General features: G+C 38.7%; 2 protein-coding genes across 2 annotated transcripts in view; one reads left to right on the forward strand and one right to left on the reverse strand.

Moving 5' to 3' along the window:
- Positions 1 to 222: 222 nt before the first annotated feature.
- On the forward strand, positions 223 to 16,431 carry CD164 (CD164 molecule). The gene is made up of 6 exons (XM_036765910.1): positions 223 to 590; positions 4,655 to 4,732; positions 6,064 to 6,135; positions 7,158 to 7,196; positions 11,842 to 11,898; positions 13,747 to 16,431. The coding sequence occupies exons 1-6, from the start codon at positions 353 to 355 to the stop codon at positions 13,908 to 13,910; spliced, it is 648 nt and encodes a 215-aa protein (XP_036621805.1). The 5' UTR covers positions 223 to 352; the 3' UTR covers positions 13,911 to 16,431.
- A 1,575-nt stretch (positions 16,432 to 18,006) lies between these two features.
- The window catches only part of LOC118857688, a 202,180-nt gene continuing 198,025 nt past the window's right edge, over positions 18,007 to 22,161 (reverse strand). Inside the window, 2 exon segments of the mRNA XM_036768262.1 lie at positions 18,007 to 18,218; positions 20,965 to 21,089. Of these exon segments, the coding sequence (XP_036624157.1) occupies positions 18,090 to 18,218; positions 20,965 to 21,089 (254 nt within the window). The 3' untranslated portion in view covers positions 18,007 to 18,089.

Raw genomic sequence — 22,161 nt, forward strand, 5'->3', positions numbered from 1 at the left:
AGGGCTCAGGTGGGCAGCAGAGTGCCGGACGGGCTCCTCCATTCCGGGAGGAGGCGTAGCCGCCACGGGGCGGACACTGAGGGCGAGGGGATCCCGAAGCACGGACTCCCGGGGCCCCTCGCTCGCCAGCCAGCTACCTCCACCGCGCGCCCAGCCCCGGCTTCCTCTCCCTGGCCCCGCCCCTCCCTGTCCTGGTTGGTCGCCTCGCGCCCCGCCCACCTCGCTCCGAGGCCCCCCACGGTTCCTCACGTGACCCCGGGGTGAGCCAGCGGGAAGTGGAGTCTCCGAGGCGGCGCCGCAGGGGGACGGAGCTTCTTCCGCAGCGGCAGTCCGTCGCCCGAGCACCAGCGCCATGAACGGGATGCGGGGACCCTCACGGCCCCTCTTCTGGGCCGTCGTCGCCTGCTTGGCCGCGCTATGCGTGCTGAGCGCGGCTCAAAGCCCAGCGCCTACGGCCAACTCCACCGAATCCTCGTCGGTGCAGCCCACGACGACTCCCTCTGTCAAGCCCACGTCGGAGCCCTCTCCCAAGCCCACAGCGGAGCCCTCTCCCAAGCCTACGACGAAGCCCACCCCGACTCAGGCACCAGGTGGGGGCGGGGCGGCGGCGGTTTCTCCTCGCGCGCTGGGTCGCGTGCGCGTGTGTGGCCGCGGGGTGGGGGGGGGGGAGGTGGTGGTGATGGTTAACTCTTCCGGCAACATGGCGGATCGTCCCGGGGAGGGAAAGTCTTGCCAGCTCCGTTTCGGGGACCGGGACGTTAGGGGGAGGGGGAGATGAGCCTGTGAAATGTGTGTGTGTGTGTGTGCGCGCGCGCGCGTGCGTGCGTGTTCGGGGCCTTTGGAAGATTGGGCGCCGTGACCCGTTCCTCCTTTCACCGCTCCAAAAAAAAAAATCTAACTTTATCCAGATGGAAATAGAAGCCCTGCCTCTGCGGAGGCCCCGAGAGAGCCGACGTGGCTCCCCCTAGCCGGTGGGGCAGCGCGTGTGTGTCCTCGCTTGGGTGCCCGACACCCCCACCCCCACCCCAGACCCCGGAATCACAGGTGAAGTGCGACTCCTCTCTGCCAGTGCATGTGGATGACTTGGGAGGCTCGGCCCCCGGGAAGCGCGATCGAATCCAATAACCCGGACCCCGAACGCCTCCCCGGCCCGGAGAGGCTTTGGCCGCGAGGCTTGCCGAGTTTCGCAAACACGAAAAGCTGATTCCTCCTGCATTTGTTCTGGTTCTTGGGGCAGGTGAGGACACCGCCCGGCAGGAGACTTTCGGAGCTGTCTGAGGGATGGCATGGGGGGAAAGAGTCGTTTTTAAGGTTCCGGTCTAAGTCATCTTTGTATTCCGGCGCTTAGCACAGCGCCTGGCGAACAGTAGGCGCTGAATAGATGTGGTTGACCGATCATGAGAAAGGGGCATAGAGATGTTGGCTAAAGGTTGACGTAGGGTGTGGACCCAGGCCCTTGCCCCAGAATACTAACTGCACCTCATGGTGTCCGGGTGTGTGCGCGTAGCCTCCGCACTGCCCGGAGTAAGCGTGTTCTCCAGTTTTGCATATGTAGGAAAGGGATGTGCTAAAACGCTTAAAATCAGAAACGAGGAAGAAAAATGCCAGTGTCAGCGTGCATTGTGGCATTTAATTGTTAAATTATTAATGCTAAACCGTTAAAAGCACTTCTTCTGAAAACTTCGGAAGCACCAAGTTCTTTAAAGACGTGACGTAATGCGTGTAACTTGAATATGCAGAGATTGAGTTCAGTTTCCATTTCTAGAAGCCACTACATGTACATGTAAGTTTCGGTTGGGGAAGCTAAGGCCTGCTTACTCTGAATAAATGATGTGCCCAAGACCACAACTTCTTATTTCACCTGTCTTTTTTTACTTCTTAACATAGAAACATAATGTGGTAAGGCATGAAGCTACATAAAAGTAGTGAATCCCAGAATATCAGAATCAGAAAGACCCTTAGAGATAAATCCAGGTCAGCTCCCTCATTTTAGAGGGGAGGCAGCTGAGACTGAGATGAAATCATTTGCCTAAAGTCACAGAACTATTAAGTAGCAGTTTTGGAATGTGAAGTCTTGTGACTCCAAATCTAGTGCTTTTCACCCCAGTACTGTGCTGTGGCAGAATGTTAACTGGATAAGTAATATGTAGTGGAAGAGTTCTTAATTTGCTGTCAGGTGAATTAATTCCCAGGCTCACTTAAGAACCTCGATTTTATTATACTCAAAATTCTTTAGTATGTTTGCGTTGTTAATGATTTTCCTTAAGTTTAAAGTCTGAATGACTTCCAGAATAAAATAAACTAACAAAAAATGTAGCCAGAGATGTTCATGAAAGCCTCCCTGGGTATTGAAATATTAATTTTCATTTGTTTGAAAACTTTAAAGAATACTGCTGGGGAAGTGGTACATTACAATTGAAAGTACACTGGATTTAACATCAGGTGACATGTTTCGGAAAATTGTATTACAGACATCAGAATTATAGCACACAGCACACATGTCTACATTTATTATACAATAAATAATTCAAAATTAATTGCCCTATTGTGATAGAAGTTGCAACAACTGGACCTAGGCAAGATGGTGAAGTAGCTTAAATTTTTCTTGGCTCCTGTCTTCGATTAAATGCCCAGCGCTGTTGACATTTCTGTTCAAAGTAAATTGGTGAAGTGGATAGAGCACCAGGCCTGAAGACCTGAGTTCTAATGCAGCCTCAGATACTTACTGTGTGACCTTGTGCAAGTCACTTAATCCTGTTTGCCTCAGTTTCCTTATCTCTGAAATGAGCTGGAGAAGGAAGTGGCAAACCACTCCACTATCTTTGCCAAGAAAGTCCCAAATGGGGTCAGGAAGAGTGGGACTGGGACATGATTGAAAAAGGACTCAACGAGAACCTGAGTTGAATGCCCCTTCCTACCTGGGACCTTAGGCAAGCTACCTCACGTTTCTGGGCCTCAGTTTCTTCATCTATAAAATAACAGAATAAGACTAAGTGATTTCTAAGGTATGTATTTGCTCTAAATCTATGATCTTATTAACCTCTTGGAAGGGAGAAACTTAAATAAATCCCTTTGTGCCTTATAGCCTGGCATTCACTAAACATCAATGATTCCAACATTTGAGCTACGTTTTATCTTTGTGACTCTTCCTTTGAGATGTTACAGGATAGGTGGTAATGTTTACTTTTTTCTTTTTTTTTTTTTAAAGGCGCAGTTGCATAATAGGTAGACAGCTGACCTTGGAGTCAAGGAATTCTAGGGTTCTAATCTTGCTTCTGACAAATACTGTTAATTTTTAGTTTTCTAAGTCAATATGCCACCCATAGGGATCCATTTTTATTTGAGTTTGACAGCACTGTTTTAAGTTACATATGAATTGCTTCTCTGCTCTGGTGGAAGGAATTCCCATACTGGGAGTTCCATACACAGCTGAAGTCACCTGTCTTGATCAAGTTAAAATTATGGTAATAGAATCACATATTTAGGGCTGGAGTGGGGCTGAGAGACTATTCAGGCCAATTATCTCATTTCATGCAACAGGAATGGAGGCCCAGAGAGAAAGAACTTGCCCAGGGTCATAGAATTAATAAATGTCTAAGGGAAATTTGAACCCAGGCATTCCTGACTCCTAAGTCTAGTACCAGTTATGCTGCCATGATACCATTATTTGCCCAAGACTGTGTTTTTTGGGAATATCTAGATTCCAGTTGTGGCTTTAAAAATTTAGCTCTAATCAGTTTTTTACATTTGCTTAGGCAGTATGATTAAACCATACATTTGACTTTGACAGACTAGTTATTGATCAAAGGGCCGGTATAGGCTTATCTGCTTTCTAATCTTTAAGACCTCTGAAACAGGTGAGTCGTTAATAAGGAATGAGTCCAAAGTCTTACACTTAGCCGAAGTCATTTTCAGGATAGTTATTTGGCTCGCTCCGTAGAAACCTAAATTACCATTAAAAATTATTGCTCTAACCTTAGTTGTCTTCCATGACAGTAGTTTCCAAACTTTTGAAGTTTTAAAATAATGTATTCATGCCCTAACTGTAGCAGAGGTGTCAAATACCAAAGTGCTGTTGAGCCAAATTAAAATGTAATTTAGAAATATTTAACAAAATAAAACATAAATAATGTTAATATATGGTTTTCTAAGTATGTGCAGGGAGAGGTACTTATATGTTTGATTTAGTGGGCCTGGTTTCTATTTGACTTCTTCAGTCTATAGGATAAAACAAAGCAAATACCATGAGCATGGTTTTCTGTCATGAAATGCCTAGAGATAGATGCCTCACGATAACCCTGGGATTTTATGAATCTATTTGAAAATGGTTCCTTTTGGAAAAAAAGATGACTTTATATTGAGAGTATTCTAAAATAATGTAAATAAAACTTCCACTACTCTGCTTTTTTATAAAAGGATCTCATATTTTTAAAGATGATGACCAAATCGGTTTGACTTAAGTTAGAATAAACTATCTAACCTCATATTACTTATCTTTTTGATTCCCTTTCCAGTAGATTTCTTGCTATTGCAGTTTTTAGCACCAAGTAAAATGACATCTTTTGCCTGTCAAATGTTGTTTTGGAAAGATAAGCAGAACTGAATGTACAGTAAGAATACAAATTGAGTTGTTGATTTAAACGTTTTATTTCAGAAAGCTGTGAAGTACACACTAACTGCACTTCCTGTGTTGAGAGCAAAAATGCCACATGCTTTTGGACAGTTTGTGATGGTAAGAATCTCAGCTTATGTCAAATAAACAATATTGTCTAACAAATATACTGAATACACATCCCACTGAAAGAATATTACTCATAATCAAAAATGAAGCCAATGTAAAGAGATCACTCTAGAGAATGTTCTTAAATTTTTTTTTTGTGTTGTGGACTCTCAACTAGTAAAGCCTCTGGACCTCTTAAAATGTGTAAGATTACAAAGGAAACCAATTATATTGAAATTCAGTTGTCAAAATTTTTAAAAAGCAAGTTCATGGGATTAAGATCCTCTTGCTCTAGTGTGTTGTATTTCTTTGGAGACCTTTATAGTACCATGTTTGAGGTCTGAAGGATTAACTTCAACTTTCCTTGTTTGTTTCATGATTATTCCATTTAGATAGTCTATAGGCTTATTAAGCAAGAGAAATTTTGGTAGAATTAAGGAAATGCTTCTTGACCTTTAGGATTTTAAAAATACTAAATGAGTCCCAGAGGGAACTGAAAGAGGCATTAAAGATAAGGAACATTTAGTTATTGAGGGAGGAAGCTGAGGTCCAGAGAGGTGTGAAGTACTTCCACATAGGTATCTTTATAGATAAACAGCTAGACTATCCTAGGAAGATTAGCATATCTGTAGATTGAGAGCTGGTAGTATCATTTCTAAAGGGCCATTTAGCTTCAATGATTCTTTAGGGATAAGATAAGGAAAGTAGGGACAATCAACTTTTTTCTTCCATGCTTTGGATTATGGAGTTTTAAACCAATCGACATGTGAGGGGAAAAGCAGCAATTAAGTGAAGATTCTGTTAAGTTTTGGTTAGCTTCTAAAAGTTAAAAGAAAACCACCATCAGTACTATGTGTTAGCCAACTAAATGAAATGTAATATTTTCTAATTACTCCACTTAGTATATACAGTATTATGTTAGTTTTAAGATAGAGGTGCAACACATTTTTTTTTTTTTTTGCAACACATTTTTTAAGATGATCTGATGTGGCATAAAATAGGGATGGGGGTAGTGATTTTTGATGACTCAATGATACATAGTCTCTTTGAAGATAGGGTTGGGGATGATATGGCTGCTTCTTTGGCTAGAAATTTATCTGCTGTTCCTCCAGGACAACACGAAAGGATTATAGTGGTAGGGGCTACCGTGCTGATATATAGGTCTTCGTATTTCTGATGCTCAATTCTTAGGAGATACTGGGTCCCATTTTCTCTTTGTCCTGGCCATTATTGATATCCCTTCACCAGGCATCTGTTCTGTGCAATCATTCTAGTGGATGTAACAACATAGAAGCTATCTCTTGGTTTCAGAGTATTTATTTCAGCTTCTGTTTCTTCACTAGGTAGTGCCTACTGTTCAGAACATGCAGCAACTCCAAATTGTACTGTTGTTAACAGCTCAAGCAACTGTGTAGGTAAGTAACTGATAGTAACTAAAACTGGTTTTAGTTAGTTCATCGTTGTAGAGAAATAGCAACTGAGATCATATGGGTGGGGTTAAGGCCATTACCTCAATTGAAGACAAGGTTTTTCAAAACCAAACTGATTATTCTCATATCATCTAAATTGGGACTAACTCCTTTGTCTAGATTATGACCATAACTTTTGAGTTAAGGCAAGTCATTTGACTTCAGAATTTCTGTTCACTCATCTGTAAGATGTGGAGAATTATCCTACCTGAGGGACATTGTGGAGTAATGGATAGAGTTAGCTTTGGAGTCAAGAAGACTTGGGTTCACATCCCACTTCTGATACATACTAGCTGTGTGATCAGGAGCAATTAACTTAAAATTTTCAGTGTTTTATACACCTCTAAAATTAGAGTGTAAGTTGCATATTAATTGCTAATCTTCATTGATGGAGGGAATTTCGGAATCAAGAGTACCTTTACTTTAGTGAATTCCTAAGTCTGGACCAAGAAAAAAAAATCTGGTCTACATATCCCACAAGGTGGTTGTGAGGATCAAGTGATTTCATGTACTATATAAATCACTTTGTAGCTGTAAAGCACTCTGGAAATGAGTTGTACCCTTGTTTTATTGTGAAGTGGCATAGCTAGGTTTCAGTAGGTTTTTACTACCACTTAAATTTCTTAGTAGCACCTCCTATATTCTCATTTTGAAACTAGTGCAGTCTGTGATCAAATTTTTGTATATTAGGCTTATAGAATTGCTATAAAAGGGAAAAACTTCCCCTACAGAGCCAAACAAGGCAGATAAACATAATCTTCCTTTCTCACTGAAGTAGTTTGCTAAGCTTTGCAAGTAGACCAAAGGGCTAGGTGCTTATGGAATGAGCAGCCTGGATGACTATTTTCACTTATTCTGTTATGGTAGTTTTGATTTAGCCCTTAAAACTAAAGGAGCTACTAATTTAGATATTAATATTTTAAATAACAAACAATTTTGTTGATGTATGTTTCTGCTTTTGTTTTCAGTGGGACCTACTGCCAGTCCATCTCCAACTAATTCTACAGGTAATTTAAGATAAGTAACTATTTGGTAGTATGGCGTTTTAAGGTTTTGTCATAACTTTCTAGCATTTAAGTATGTGAAAAATTCTAGATTTAGTTAAAGTAATGTAAAGAAAAGATTGATCAGTCTTACCTCAATACTTGCAAATGTCTGTGATTTCATTGGTATGGATTATCCTTTCTCCAGTGCACATTGCAACCCCTTAGATATTATACATGAATTACTATGGCTGACAACATTTTGTTAACTGGTGATGAGCTGCAGTGAATTTACCTAGTCTCCTCTAATCTTTTCAATAGGTGTAGGAATTGTTACACATTGTGCTCTGCAAGCACAGCCTTTAAGAAATTCATTAGTATCTGCCCACAGTAGTGAGGCATCATAGATGTGACTGGAAGTAATAATGTGTGTTGGGCACAAAATAATAGACTCCTTAGGGGATAGGGACTGTCACCTTTTAATCTTTGTATTTCATCTATAGCACAGTGTCATATAGTAGGCATTTGATAAGTGGGTTTTTTAAAAACTATCAGTGAATATCATAGATGCTCTTTGCAACATAATGTATAATATTCTAGCTAAGTTTGGAATGGCTCATCTTACGGGGTTGTAAATTGTTTGGTCACAGAATCTCTTGAAGACATTTTGTGAAACTGTAGAGGGTCTTTACATCATTGGAGAGAGGAACCACACAGTAAAATCTTGGGTCTTTGAAGTATCTGTGTAGACACATTTTTTGGAAAAAATTTAGTCATTTTATTTTAATATTTCAGTCTTCCAGCTTCTTAATGACTAGAAAGTCAGAATAAAATGACTTCATTATTACAGTTTAATAACAAGAAGATAGAGACTAGGTTTCAATTTTACCACATGGCTGAGAGAGGAACCCTTCTCCCAAGCAGCAGCTGACTTATGACTGTGCTGTCTATTACTTTTCCCTACCTTAGACTCTTCAGGAAACATTTGAGCCCATTATACTAAGAAGGAATTTATTGTGTTAAATGGAAGGGTATTAGTTAATTTTGGGGAAAGTATAGTTAGGAAACATTTGCTATTCAGTATATGATAAAAATATTGACGTGGTCCCCGGTGGCTCTGAGCCTTGCCACTGATGTTAGTCAAATTTCTCTTAACCTTTAATAGTAAAAATGTGAGAAACTAAGGGAGAGGAATAAGGAAGCAATATAAAAAGGAGGATGGAGAGAGACAGGTCATGTTTCTGAATGATGCTTTGTTTGAATGATTAAGAAATTCATTATTTTAATGAAAATGAATCAAAATGAAATTCGTTTGCAGGCATCATCCCTGCCGTGCAATATTTGAGTTCTGGAAACAAATGGAGTCATTAGTAGTTAGTGATATTTTTCTTCCAAGTATTAGCAACTAGTGGATTTAGTTATTTGATAGTACTATAGTGATTTTTTATTTTTGAAAGTCATTATGGATGTGTTACAAGTTTTAAGTTGTACCATCTATAAATATTAAGAAAATACATCTTAACAAGCAACAAAAAAAATACATGAAAGCTTAGCTCCAAATATTCTTTCAGTGGGGGAACTTTAGAGCAGATCTAGCAAAAAGCACGTGTTAAATAATAAATGGTTATTGAATTGAATGAAACTGTTGTTTGTGGTCTTGTCCAAATCAAATGATCAGGGCTTGCTAAAATCCTAGGCAACGTGAGATGGAGAGACTACATACTGTAGTTTCAAGTTTGCACGTAACTGGGTCTATCACTGAAATTCTTTTCATAAAAATATCAAGTTCCACTGTTAGAATTCTATACTTGTAGAGGAAGGAGGAGAGATGAGGCAAAACAAATAACCAGGGAGGAAGGTAAGTTCTTAGCAGAACACAGAATTTACTTAGCCTTTTCAAATATCCAAGATAATTTAACAGAGTTGTAGTGGCACTACTCATCAGTATTACCTTGTATCGTTTCTTGGGTTACTACATCTCCAATTGGATTGTTGGGTCCTGGAGTCCAGAGGCTGTCTCTCTTTATCCTTTTTGTATATAGTAGGTACCCAACAAATATTTCTTAACAATGATGTGGATTGCCAGTTATATTTAATAATCCTTCTGCCTAGCATCCTAGAACCTTGTTCTTTGTCCTTGTTGTAACCTCCAGTCCTTCAACCCCTCATTTCTTTCCAAAGCCATCACTCCTCCACTGGCTACAGCTCTCCTATATTGACCTCTTGATTTTAATGCTACACTGTCCTCATCTCTCAAGTTCTTGCCTCTTCGTGTTATTGCTAGTTCTTGCCCTGCCAAACTTCAGTCTTGAATTACTCTGGTCATCTGCCTTCACTCCTGTTCTCCTGCTGCTGAAGAAAAATCATAAAACCATGCTGACTGGGTCCTGTACAAGTTTACATTACTCAGTCTTAACTGGGCCCTCACTGTGGTAAGACAATCTTTTTACATCTCCCTAATTGATTGACTATCCCATATACCCCATGTCCTTTTCATACTTTTTATGCTTCACACTTCTCATGGCTCTCCCTTATCCTCTCAGTGAAGAACCTTGCTTCATATATTGCTAAAAAAAAAAATGGAGGCCACTTAAAGCCTTCTCTTCTCCCTTCTTCAACTCATTCAGAAGTCTTCCTCTCCTATTTGCTACTTCACCTCTGTCTCACGTGAAGAGTTAGCCATTCTTCTTGCCAAGGTGAATCCCTTTTTATAGGCATAAGTGATCCCAGCCCATGGCATCTTCTCCCACATTGTTTTCTCTGTTACCTACATTTTCACAAAATTCAGTTTGTCCCTGGCTGTTAGCTGCGTCCCTAATGCCTACAAACATGTCCATGTGTTCCTGATCCTCAGAAACCCCTCACTTGATCTGTCCATCCCTGCTAGCTATTCTCCTGTGTCTCTAACCTCTTGTAATTAAACTTCTCAAGAAGGCTGTCTGGACTAGCTGCCTTCACTTCCTTTTCTCCCAGTCTCTTCTTAACTCTCTGTAGTCTGTCTTCTGACCTTGTTCAACTGAAACTGCTCTCTCTCAAAAGTTATCAGTGATGTCTTAATTGCCAGATCTAATGGCCTTTTCTACATTCTCTTGCTTGACATTGCTGTAGCTTTTGACAGTCTTGGTCACTCTGTCCTCCTTGATAAGCATTTCTTGAATTTCTCTCTGGATTTTCATGATAGCATTCTCTCCCTATTCTCTTCCCTGTCTGGTCCTTCTCAGACTCTTGGTGAATCTTCATCTGTATCACGCCTGGTAACCGTGGCAGTCCTTCAAGGCTCTGTCTTGGGACCCTCTTCTCCCTCTAATACTATTTTACTTGGTGATCTCATCACCTCCCATGGAGTCAGCTATCATTTCTGTTTAGATGATTCTCAGGCCTAATCTGTCTAGTCCTAACTTCTCTCCTGACCGCCATTCTTACATCACCAGCTTCCTTTTGGCCATTTCTTAAACTGGATGTCCCACAGACATCTTAAACTCAGTTGTCCAAAACTGAACTCGTTATTTTTCTTCCCAGACCCTCCCCTCTTCTTTAGTTCCCTCTTATAGGTAAGGGCACCACTGTCCTAGTCACCCATGCTTGCAAACTCAGTGTCATCCTCAACTCACTCCCCATATCCAACTGGGTACCAAGGCTTATTGATTCTACTTTCACACCATCTCTTGTAAATGCTTCCTTTCCTCTAATAGGCCTTCATCTCCTCATGTGTAGACTGTTGCAATAACTCCGGTTGGTCACCCTGTCTCAAATCTCTCCCTACTCCCATCCATCCTTAATTCAGCTGTTATGTTGATCCTTATTAAAAAAAGTCAGTTTTGACACTTTCCCTCTCCCCATTCAACAAACTCCATTAGCACCTTATCCTTTCCAGAATCAAATAGAAAATCCTTTTTGTGTAATAAATCCCTTAGCAACCTGATCTTATCCTACCATTCTAGTCTTCTCACACCTTATTTTCCTGTTCATATATTCTGCAATCCGGTGACACTGGCTTTGCTTTTCTGGCGCATGAAATTCCGTTTCCTGGTTGTGTTTTCACTAGCTGTCTCCCCCTCCCCCCATGCCTTGAATTCTTTCCCTTCTCATCTCTGTTTTCTGGCTTCCTTCAAGTCTAATCTGAAGTCTTACCATCTGCAAGAAGCTTATTTCCAATGTTTCCCTAATGTTCCTTCCCGTATTTTGTCCTAGATAGATCTTGTTTGTACATAGTCGTTTGCATATTGTCTCCTCCTTTAGGCTGTGAACTCCTCGAGAGCAGCGGCTGTCTTTGGCCTTTCTTTGTATCCCATAGCACAGTGCCTGGCACGGAGTAACCACATGCTAAATGGTAGTTGAACACCTGCTACTAAACTGAAAAGACGTATCCTCCTACCCTGGAACCTTAATAATGTAAAATTTTAGATGTTACATACAGTGAATATACAAAAAAAACCCAAATATTGATATATCATAATGGAAGTAGATTTGATAGAGGAGACTGGAATGCTAGTGCTATCTGTAGCTCTTTACAAAGAGGAAATTTAAATACTGATCATTGCTGTCTGGCCAGAATTTAACAACTGAATACAAGACACCTTTTTCAATTACTAGCATTTGAGCCAAAGTTGGGTGGTTTTGTGACATTTTGGGGCAATTAATTTTGTCTTTTACCTTTTCTTTGATCCAGCTAAACCTTCCCCTGCAGTCCCAACCATCCCAGCTGTTACCACAGTTGTTACACCAGGTAAATTAACTCAGTGTTTAAATTGCAAGAATGAGATAGGATGAATGACTTTCCGAATGTATCCTAGTATGATTGTGAATTGAGAGTCATCTTCCATCCTTTAGGACCAGAGTGAGAGCACTGTTAAAGTTTTGCTGTAATAGGTTTTGCTACAGAGTTTTGTCTTGTTTTCTAATATTTAGTCAGAATTGTCAGGCTAGACAGTTCAAGTAATATTAAATTGAGTATTCCCCAGAATCATAGGATCATGATAGTCCCTTGAATAGAATTTTGTAGTTAATGTGTAATTGTAATAACTTAAAAGTTTCATTAGTATTTTTTATTTCTGCTGTTATTCTGACCATTAAAAACTCAATCAGGAATACATTCTTTTCTTTCTTACTGAGGTGATTGAGATTAAAAGGAAAAATGATTATTTTCCTTTTTCCTCTCTGAGTCAAACTGTGCAACACATTAAGGCTGCTACAAAGCCTCTATCACTATAGAATTACAAATAAGAGCTCAGCTCTACATTTGGAAACATGTTAGTGAAGTGAAAGAGTGGTAAAGCATTAGGTTCTTCAGCTGGTCCACTTAAATGTTGTTTTGAAGTTGAGAACTCTCTTAATCAAATTCTTTGTGACCCCATAGTTTCTTTACTAGCCATTACTTCTGTCTTCACCAAAATTGAATTAAAAGTTACTTTCCATCTTTACCAGAAGGACCTCAAGTATCATGCCACCAATTTAAAATCTAGTTGCCACAATAGAGCAATTACTATTTTTTGCCATAGTTTAAAAATTGAGAAAATTGTTTTTAAAATAAAGTTTAAACAAAGCAGTCTTTAGTATAAGAGCAGCAGTCATTATAGTGGTTGGGGATGGGATCTCTTTTATATGTGTCCTTGTTTTCCAAGTAAAAATTCTGAGTCTCTAAAAAGGACCTCAAATTACAAATTTAAAAACGTCTATGTTTTTTCATTACTGCTCTCTATATGTCACCAAATTTTTTGGCAGACCAAGGGTGACAGGTTTTTGGGTAATGAGAGGGAGTAAACTATGAGCACCTGAATTTTATTATCGTGTAATATTACATGTAAATAGAATTTTAAGAGTACTTAAGTTAACATTAGCTGCAGACTCTCCCCAAAATACTAACTCATGAAACAATTGAAAATGCATTTTTAATTCATTTATCTGATAAACCAGTAAAATTTAGTATCATTGAGCCAAATCAATGCAGACATGATTATTTTCTCCTTAGTAACTTAGCTAGTATTTCTTGTCCCTGAATTTTTCCAAGCCCTTAGAGTAGCATTTGGTACCTAGTACATGACATATAAGTGTTTGTTTAATAAATGCTTTTTGAATGAGTAAGAAGCAATTAATTAAGGTCTAACTGCATAAAAAATATCATGAAGCTGCCTCATTTATATAGCCAAGGTGTAATTTTAATAGCCTGAAAAGTCATATTATTTTCTTATATAAAATATGATGACACTTGAAAAATCTCCCTGGGTAGAATCTTTAAAGAAGGCTGAATGATAGAACTTATTTTCTCACCTCAGTGTACATTTTGTTTTACTTCACCTACCAGAAAGTTGACCTGAGGTAAAATGCTTGCAAAGAATTTGATAGAAAAAAGAATTTTCAGATGAATTTTAATTTTAGTATCATGCTAATATGTAAGACAGGTTTCCTGCATTAGGAGATTGCTTTTGGGAGGGAGGTATCTGTCAGTGCCAAAGTACTGTAATTGTATTTGGTTAAAAACACATTATACTATGTCACATAGAAGTTGTGTGAAAGACTCAAAATCTCTATCACCTGCCATTAAAGCTATTTATTTCTTTTCTATCTTACCTAACAGGTGCACAGAACGTTACTGTGATTCCCACCCCTTCTACGAGAAAATCTACTTTTGATGCAGCGAGTTTCATTGGAGGAATTGTTCTCGTGCTGAGTGTGCAGGCTGTAGTTTTCTTTCTCTTTAAATTTTGCAAGTCCAAAGAACGAAACTACCATACTCTTTAAGACACAACATTATGACATGGACTAGTAGTTTATTTGTGTAGTTTATTGAAACCAAAATATTACCTTTTGAGATGTCCTACATGGAAGACAGTGTTTAAAAACCTCTAAATCTCCAAAGGATGCATATAGGATATTTTGGAGCATCATCTTTGAAGAAAAAGCAGTTCAATCACTTGTACTCAACAGGAATACTTAAAATATTCTGCATGAATCCTTGTGGCTAGCTGTCTTTTATTTTAAGTGGCTGCTGCTGTGGGATTTTTTTTCCATGACATGCCTAAAAATAGTTGGGTTTTTTTTTTTAAATTTGGTGGACTCACTGTCTTGAGCTGACAGTTCCATAACTGCCAGTCGTTTAAATTTAGTCATTTTAAAGCCTAAAAGCTGCATTATCCCCATTTTCACTCAGGATGTAAGTTCATAGATTAAATTGTGAGAAGAATGTGCCAAATGATCAGTTGGTGGATTTTTGACTGTTGGTCCAAAAGTGGAGTTAATTTGTGAGGAAACAATACTCTTACTGTAAATCCTTGAAGTGGAATTTAGTGCTTGACAAACCTGTATTTTTTTTTTCTACATTAGAAATAAGATGCCATACAGGAAGTTACATTCCAGATTTAATGCAAAGGGTACAAACTATAAACACGTAGCAGGTTGTTGTCCATTCTTTAAAAGCACCTTATCATTGGGAAAACTAAGAACAGTGCCTTAAATTAAAGACAAGACAAAAACAAGGTAGACTGTAACTTTAAATGTTTATGATTTGTCATTTTTCATTAAGAAAGGTAACATGGGCTTAACTTTCTGATCAGCAGTAACATGCACTCAAATTTGGTAGAAAACTCAGCAACATACTATTATGTAATTTAAAAGATTCAGCTACTTAATTTTGAAACTAAAGAATGTTATAGGAAGTTGAAAGCATTCATAAGTTAAATTCTTCAATATTTTTATGTGTATCTGCTAAAATATTTTTATGAGATTTTATTTTTAAAGGTACAGGATAATTTTAGGGAAAATATTTGGCATATCTTGCTTTACATTTATTTTCTAAAAGTTCTTTGTATGTAGCTGCTGTACCTTTTAAGCATTCCGATTAAGCTTTCATAGAAATTTTTAATTTGCTTTATAAGGCAAGGAGGAAACAAGTACTAGTTGGAGAATCATTCACAAGTTCATTCCTTATTAAAAAGAGACAATCAGAGTTTTCAGACAGTAAATAGGACCGGTGAAGTTTCAGGAAATGACAGGTTTTTTGTTTTGTTTTGTTTTTGTTTTGTTTTTGTTTTTTTTTTTTTTGGTTAGAGCAGATTCTTATAGGTCTTAGAATTGTTTCATGGTGATTCCCCTTAAGATAAATTTTTTTAAATCCCTGTACCTATAAGGGAACACATAGACTTTGGAATACATCTTTCATCAAATACTAATTTTTCCAATCTGAGAACAAATTAGTGTTTTTAATAAAGGTTTTCATTACAGTCTTTTTTCTCCATCTATACTTAATTGGATTTAGCCAATAAGAGGCTTAAAATAGGTTTTATTATTTTTTTTCTAGTTCATTCTTATACTTGTCATTTGGTCTTTGGTGGCTTGTTTCTAGCACTACCTGCAGCAGCAGATGGCATTGCATTGATTTATTTTTTGGTGGGGGTGGTAGAAGAACTGAAAACCCTTGCTCCAATTAATTGAATTACATTAAAGGTTTCTAAAATGAAGTTTTACTGTTTTCTGTGTTACTTGTTGGTACAGATAAGTTTGTTTTACTTGCACATTTGTATGCCTAACTTTTATCAAGTGCCTTAATTGTTTGAAATCTCTGGCTTCAAAGTTTTTTTTAAAGGAAAAGGTTAGGATGGTTTACCTGACTATTGTGGTTTTATTGTCATGAGTGAAAACAAATATTTTGGGAAAATCTGGGTTTAATGGTCCATGAGTGTCAGGATTTTATGTGTAAGACTTGATAAGAAAATGTGATTCAGTTCCATGTTTACACTGGAGAAGGGAGTGAAAACTAGCAGGAACCATGAGTACTTGTTATTTCTAAAACCTCTTAATACTTTTGCCTAAAAATTTTGGCTTTGCCATGTAAATTATCAGTGCTAAATGTAGCAGCTTAATAAAACTAGCTTGGTTTGAAGGACTTGAACTCTTATTCTGGGTACTGCTTTGATTAGTAAGAAGCCATGCAAAAATTAGTTTACAAAATAGCTCAGTATAAGAGCTTTGCCTTTCTAAACCCATTTTCCTCTCCATTTAACGTTTCGATATTCTCTTGAGTCATCAAGACTTTGTCATTTTTTTAATTTATAAGCTATGCAGTGACCTTTTCAGACTTTGGTTTTGTTCCTAAAGCCAATTCAAATGTTTTCTTTCCCATTAGACCTTGTACTTAACATTTGTTTGTTGCATAGGCAGATTGCTGTATTTTGAATTTCAATTTCATGTTTTTGGTGAAGACAATGCTAAATCAATCTGTAATCACGACCAGACTGACTTATAATAAATTCACATGTTGAATTAATTGGATTTTATGATTTGATTGTGGAATTAAAGACAGGCAGAATGGAATGACAAAGAAGAATGCTAGATGTGGAATCAGAAAGACCTGGGTTCAGATCTGGTTGACTATATTTAACCTGTCTGAGGCTCAGGTAGCTTTTCAGTTATAGACAAAACACTGAGAGTTCAAGTGCCAGTGAAGTCACAGGTCCTTCACATGGTATTTGGTGCTTATGTGATTTTCATTTTTGGCTTTTAGATTAGTTGTACATCTCAACTAAAACTTTTTCACTAATACTAAAACCCTCATATTGATTTTCTAAACAAAGCTGGTGAAACATTCTCTGGGAAACTATAGCTCTATAATTACAGGGTCACAAAATAAAGATTTCCAAGAATAATTTTGCTTTTTGGGCATACAAACATTAAATTTCAGATTGAATACAACAACAACTTTTACCAGACCCATTTCAGTGAGGGTAAGATTTAAAAGTGAAATTGGGCTTCCATTTTGGAGAATTGTTGCTTTGGCATAAAATCACCAGGACATATTAGTCCTTGCTGTAGACTTGACATCTGAAATTTAATGGTTTTTCTCCCCTTTTTGGAGGAAACTAAAGTATTAATTTTATGTAAGCCAATTTTCTCTTTAAAAAAAAATTCTGGAAATAGTTTAACTTTAGTAAAAGAACTCTGAGAAAAAAGAAACTAACTTTGATTAAGGATCCCCTATTTAAGAAAAGAGACTACATGCCTGACATTTTTGGACAAGGATTCACTTAACGTTGAAATACTGAATTTGAGTTCCTACTGAGCTTGGTTATAGGAAGTTTTCCTAATATTCTACAGATCCGCTCTTATATCCCTAAAGAATGGAAGTTCTCTAACAGCATATTCAGAAAATGATTTTGTAGATGAGATGGCTTCAGTACAGGTTTTTGGGGGGGAGGAAGATGTTTTTGAAATGCTGTACCTACTAGAGTCACCGGTGCCATTGGTAGGCTTGTACTGTACCAGTCTTTGAAAGTGACAGAGATGAGCCAAAGAGGTGGCACTTAATGAAGCAAATGTAGTAAATGCTTTGTATCAAATGCTTGTGATAGTAGATCGAGAGCTATACACTTAACAAGTTGGTATTTTCACTTTTCATTTAGGCTCTGCTGCAAGTCTTTCATTTCTAGAAATTTGCAAACTTCTAAATCATTGTTAACGCCCTAATTAAAGTTCCCCAAACCCCAGGGACAAGTAAAGTTCTGCAAAGTTCAAGGGAACTATCCCATTAGTCTCTGCACTGTGGCCATATTGCTTATGTGTTTATAAATATTGTTCCTATAGAACTCATTGCTGCTTATAGTGCATCTCGTGATTGATAGCTGTTTTTAGCAGCTCTGTTAATGGCAGTTGATAGATTGATATGCCCCTCTATAGTTCTGGCAGGTTACTGCTAGGGAAGAACTAACTCTACCTTATCTTAAATCCTGGTGCCAAATACATTTTTGTTGTCTGGTTGTAGGCTGCAGTAATTTAAATAATTTGCTGTTTTATAGCAGTGGTTCCAACAATACCAAACTCAGTTGAAGAGTTTAATATAGTAATGTTTTATAGCCATTTTTATTCAATAACTTAGAAGCAGGGGAGTAGTTAGTTCCTTTTAGAAAAACTTGAAAAGAGCAGCTGTGACTACCAATGTGTAGGCCTGAGCAGGAGTGTGGTTTGCTCAGCAGTAGGAATGCGAAAAGCTGCCGGCTGAACATTATCGATCACATTGGGTAAGCAAGATTCTCCTCCTCTTCTGCATTTAGTGGGTACCTATAAATGTTAACTAGGTATTAGTATTTTTCTTGAGGAAGTCTTTAAACCATTTTTAAGCCAGCATTATCACAAGCTTTGCTAAGAAAAAGTCCAGGGTTCAGTTCCTCTGTGGGCCATTTAACTTGGCTTTGGTTTTTAGAACTTCAGTTGTCTCTAGCCACAGCTAGTATTATTATAAACGCATTTACACTGGTCACAACATTTACGCAAAGTATATAGATGAACTAATAAAATCACAACTTCTGGAGAAACTAGTGCCATTTTTGTACATTTTGAAGACCATTGCAAGAGAACTAGCCTATTGTGTTTTAGATTATCCACAACAAATTTTTACTCCAGCTACTCAGTGTGCTTCTGAGACATTAGTTGTGTGATGAAATCTATTGCCTCAAAAAACCCCATCCATATTGTATTCCAAAATTGAATAAGTTGTTAGCTCTATTAGCAGAGTTAACAAAAGGTGATTTGTTCCTTAAAACGTTTTAAAAAATCATTTGTACATCATCATAACCAGAAACTCACCAACCCAGACATCATTTGGTTATTTCCTTGCTTTGTACACAAAAGTAAAGAAATGGGGTTGGATAGGATTTTTAAAAGAGGGGCAAAACAATTTAATTCAGCAAAACTTAGGTGCCTACTATTTGCATAGATGCTAGGAATAAAGACTAACAATAAAGTTGCTGTCAGGTATCTATTAAACGTCAGGCACTGCTAAGCACCGAGGACCCAAAGAAAGGCAAAAGATGGCCTCTCCTCTAAAGGAATTCAGTCTCACAGGGGGGATGCAAACAGTTCACGTATAAGCAAGATTTACCTAAGACAATTTGGAGATAATCTCTGGGAAGGAAGTAGCATTAAGGGGAATTCAGAAAAGATGAGAAATTTTGATGGGACCCCATGGAAGTCAGGAGGCAGAGATGAGGTTGAACATCCTAGGCATGGGCAGGACAGGGAAGGGGAGGGTGGAGATAGCCAAAGAAAATGCTCTTGAGTTGAGAGGTGGAGTGTTGGGTGCCAGGAACAAGGCCAGTGTCAATGGATTGCAGAGTTTCTGGAGAGGAGTAAGGTATAAGAAGACTGGAAAGGTGGGGCAGGGGCAGGTTATGAAGAGCTTTAAAAGACAAACTATTTTCTTAAGGGGATGTAGGGAGACAAGGTCAGACCTGCACTTTAGGAAGATAAAATTTGGTGGCTGAGTGGAGATTAGACTGGAGTGGGGAAGAGACTTGAGGCAGAGAAACCAACCAGAAGACTACTGAAATGGTCCAGGCATGAGGTGGTGAGGGACTACATTACGATGGTGGCAGTGTCAAAGGAGAGAAAGGGTGGTGTGGCAGTAGAATTGGCAGGCCTTAGCAACTGATTTGCTATGGGAAATGAGTGAGTTGAGGATGTCACCCAACCTGGATGACTAGGAGGAGAGCAGTGCTTTTGACAGTAAATGAAAAATAGGAGGATTTGGGGACAAAGATAATGAGTTTGAAGTAGCTCTTGGACATCTAGTTCAAGATCTCCAGTAAGTGGTCAGAAATGTGAGACTGGACATTGGTAAAGAGGTTAGGACTGGATTACTAGATCTGAGAATTATTTGGATGGGGATGATTATTGAATCCATGAGAGCTGATGGGATCACCAAAGGATGTAGTGTGGAGGTCCTTATAGAGCTGGGAGAATATACAACGTGCTTACAAATAAGTAGGGCATATGGAGAAGTAAGGAGGGAGAGGATAGTAACAGGATGGATTAGAGGAGGTAAGACCTGAGCAGACACCAAATTGGAGATGAGGCTTAATTCCAGGCATTAGGGACACTGTATGTGAATGCACATAACTGTCAAGGCTGATTAAAAGTTAGTAGTTCAGTTTGGCTGCAATCTAGAATTCCTCAAGCAGAGTACTGTGAAATAAGGCTGGGAATGTAGAGTTTTGAGCGAAGGAATGACTTTGTTAGACCTGTGCCTTAGGAAGATTGTTTTGTTAGAAGCAGTTGTAGGATGACCTGGAGTGGGAAGCAGGAATATCAAGAGTGATAGTCCGAGATGAGTGATGAAGGCCTGAACTAGCAAGGCGGCAAGGGCTACTCTTGAAAAGGTTCAAGTGTGTGCACAGGAACAGCAACATGGTACAATGATCAGCTATGACAGACTTAGCTCTTCTGAGCAACACAATGATCCAAGACAACTCCAAAAGGCTTGTAGTGGATGTGATATCCACACCCAGAGAAAGAACTATGGGGTCTGGATGCAGACGGAAGCATACCATATTCTTTTTGTTGTGTTTTTTTTTTCTTTCTCATGGCTCTTCCCTTTTGCTCTGATTCTTCTTTCACAACATGATTAATGTGGAAATATGTTTAACATGATTGTACCGGTATAAACCTGTATCATATTGCTTGCTGTCTTAGGGAGGGAGGGAGGGAGAAAAATTTGGAACTCAAAATCTTAAAAAAAAATGAATCTGAAAACTTTCTTTACATGTAATTGGGAAAAAATACTATTAAGTGCAAAAAAAAAGTTTCAAACAGAGATTGTGGGCAGCAGCCCCTTAGGTCTCTAGTTAGATCCACCAATACTTACGACTGTTGCCCAGTTTGTTTAGCTTGGCCCTAAGCATATGGACATACAGGTAATTTCATTATTGTGTATTATTGACATTAAGTTAAAGAGTGAGTTGAAAAACAATTCATCCTGCTAAGTTATTTGTTTTTACTATTTCTATACATTTCCAGGTTCATTACTTACAGTCCTTGGCCTTCGAATCCTTTTTATTTCACTGCTTTTAGGATCAGACTTTAAAAGGTATTGTTGAGAATATCTGCATGGACTAGAGACAGAACTTCGAGTATAGTTAGCCCATGATGTAAGACCTGCAATGTTTAATATGACACTGATTATGAATTGACCTCAGGCTCATATGCATTTACCAGTTTCATACAGAGCACACTAATTCAACTGGGGTGGGGGCGGGGAACCTTTCCCTTTCCTCCTCCTCATTTTATAAATTAACTAGAGGTTTTGACTTGCCTTGGGGTTATTGGTCAGTCATGAGGATTTACTGATTTGCTGGGGATACAAAGTAAAAATGAAACCATCTCTGATCTCAAGGAGCGAAGGTCAGTGTGTGTACGCTTATATGCAGAATATATATACAAGGTAGTTTTGAGAGGAAGGGACTTAGCAGCGGTGGGAATCAGGAAAAGCTTTCATGTGGAAGGTGCTTGTGCTAATTCTTGAAGGAGGTAAGAGGTGGAGGGCAGGGATGGGGTGCATTCCATTCATGGAAAATGGGATGTTATAGGAGATGAACAGCAAGGAGACCCATTTGTCTCAATAGTAGAGTGTTGGAGAGCAATATGCAGCAGACGTGTCAGATGTATGCGGCCCACAGACAACATTCCCCAGTGTGGCCTCAACCAGATTAAAATGCAGTTAGTAAGTATTTAACAAAATAATAAAAAATATAAAACACAGATGTTAATTGCAGTTTCCTAAGTCAATAGACAGCTCACAGGAATCCTTAGGTATGGTATTAGTGGCTCCTATTTCTTTTTTTAAATTTTGACAGCACAGATGTAGAGGATGTCCCCAAAAGCTTTAATAGTTTTTAATGGCATTGTCTGTGTTTAAGCTTTGATGGCTTAAAAGTGCACTAAGACTTTTGGCACATCTTGAGTAATGAAGCTGCAAAGGTGTGTTGAGGCCAGATTACAAAGAGCTTTAAACAAAAGTTTAAATTTAATCCTAGATGCAACAGGAAGGAGTATATTGGGGGAGGGAGGGAGGTGACATGGCCAGACCTGTATATAGGAAAAATCATTTTTGGAAACTGGAAGTGGGGAGAATTATGAGGCAAGGAGACCAAATGGGGGGGCTATTGCAGTAGCCCAGGTGAGTGATGAGGGTCTGAACTAAGGTGGTGGCTGTGTGCTAGAGAAATGG

The sequence above is a fragment of the Trichosurus vulpecula genome, chromosome 7, assembly GCF_011100635.1.
Source record: "Trichosurus vulpecula isolate mTriVul1 chromosome 7, mTriVul1.pri, whole genome shotgun sequence".
Lineage (NCBI taxonomy): Eukaryota > Metazoa > Chordata > Mammalia > Diprotodontia > Phalangeridae > Trichosurus > Trichosurus vulpecula.

What these genes read in the sequence shown, in the direction of transcription:
- CD164 (XM_036765910.1), top strand. Translation starts at nt 353, where the DNA reads ATGAACGGGATGCGGGGACCCTCACGGCCCCTCTTCTGGGCCGTCGTC. An exon ending in CACCCCGACTCAGGCACCAG is followed by an intron (nt 591 to 4,654) that starts GTGGGGGCGGGG and finishes GTTTTATTTCAG; the next exon opens with AAAGCTGTGAAGTACACACT. An exon ending in CAGCTCAAGCAACTGTGTAG is followed by an intron (nt 6,136 to 7,157) that starts GTAAGTAACTGA and finishes TTTTGTTTTCAG; the next exon opens with TGGGACCTACTGCCAGTCCA.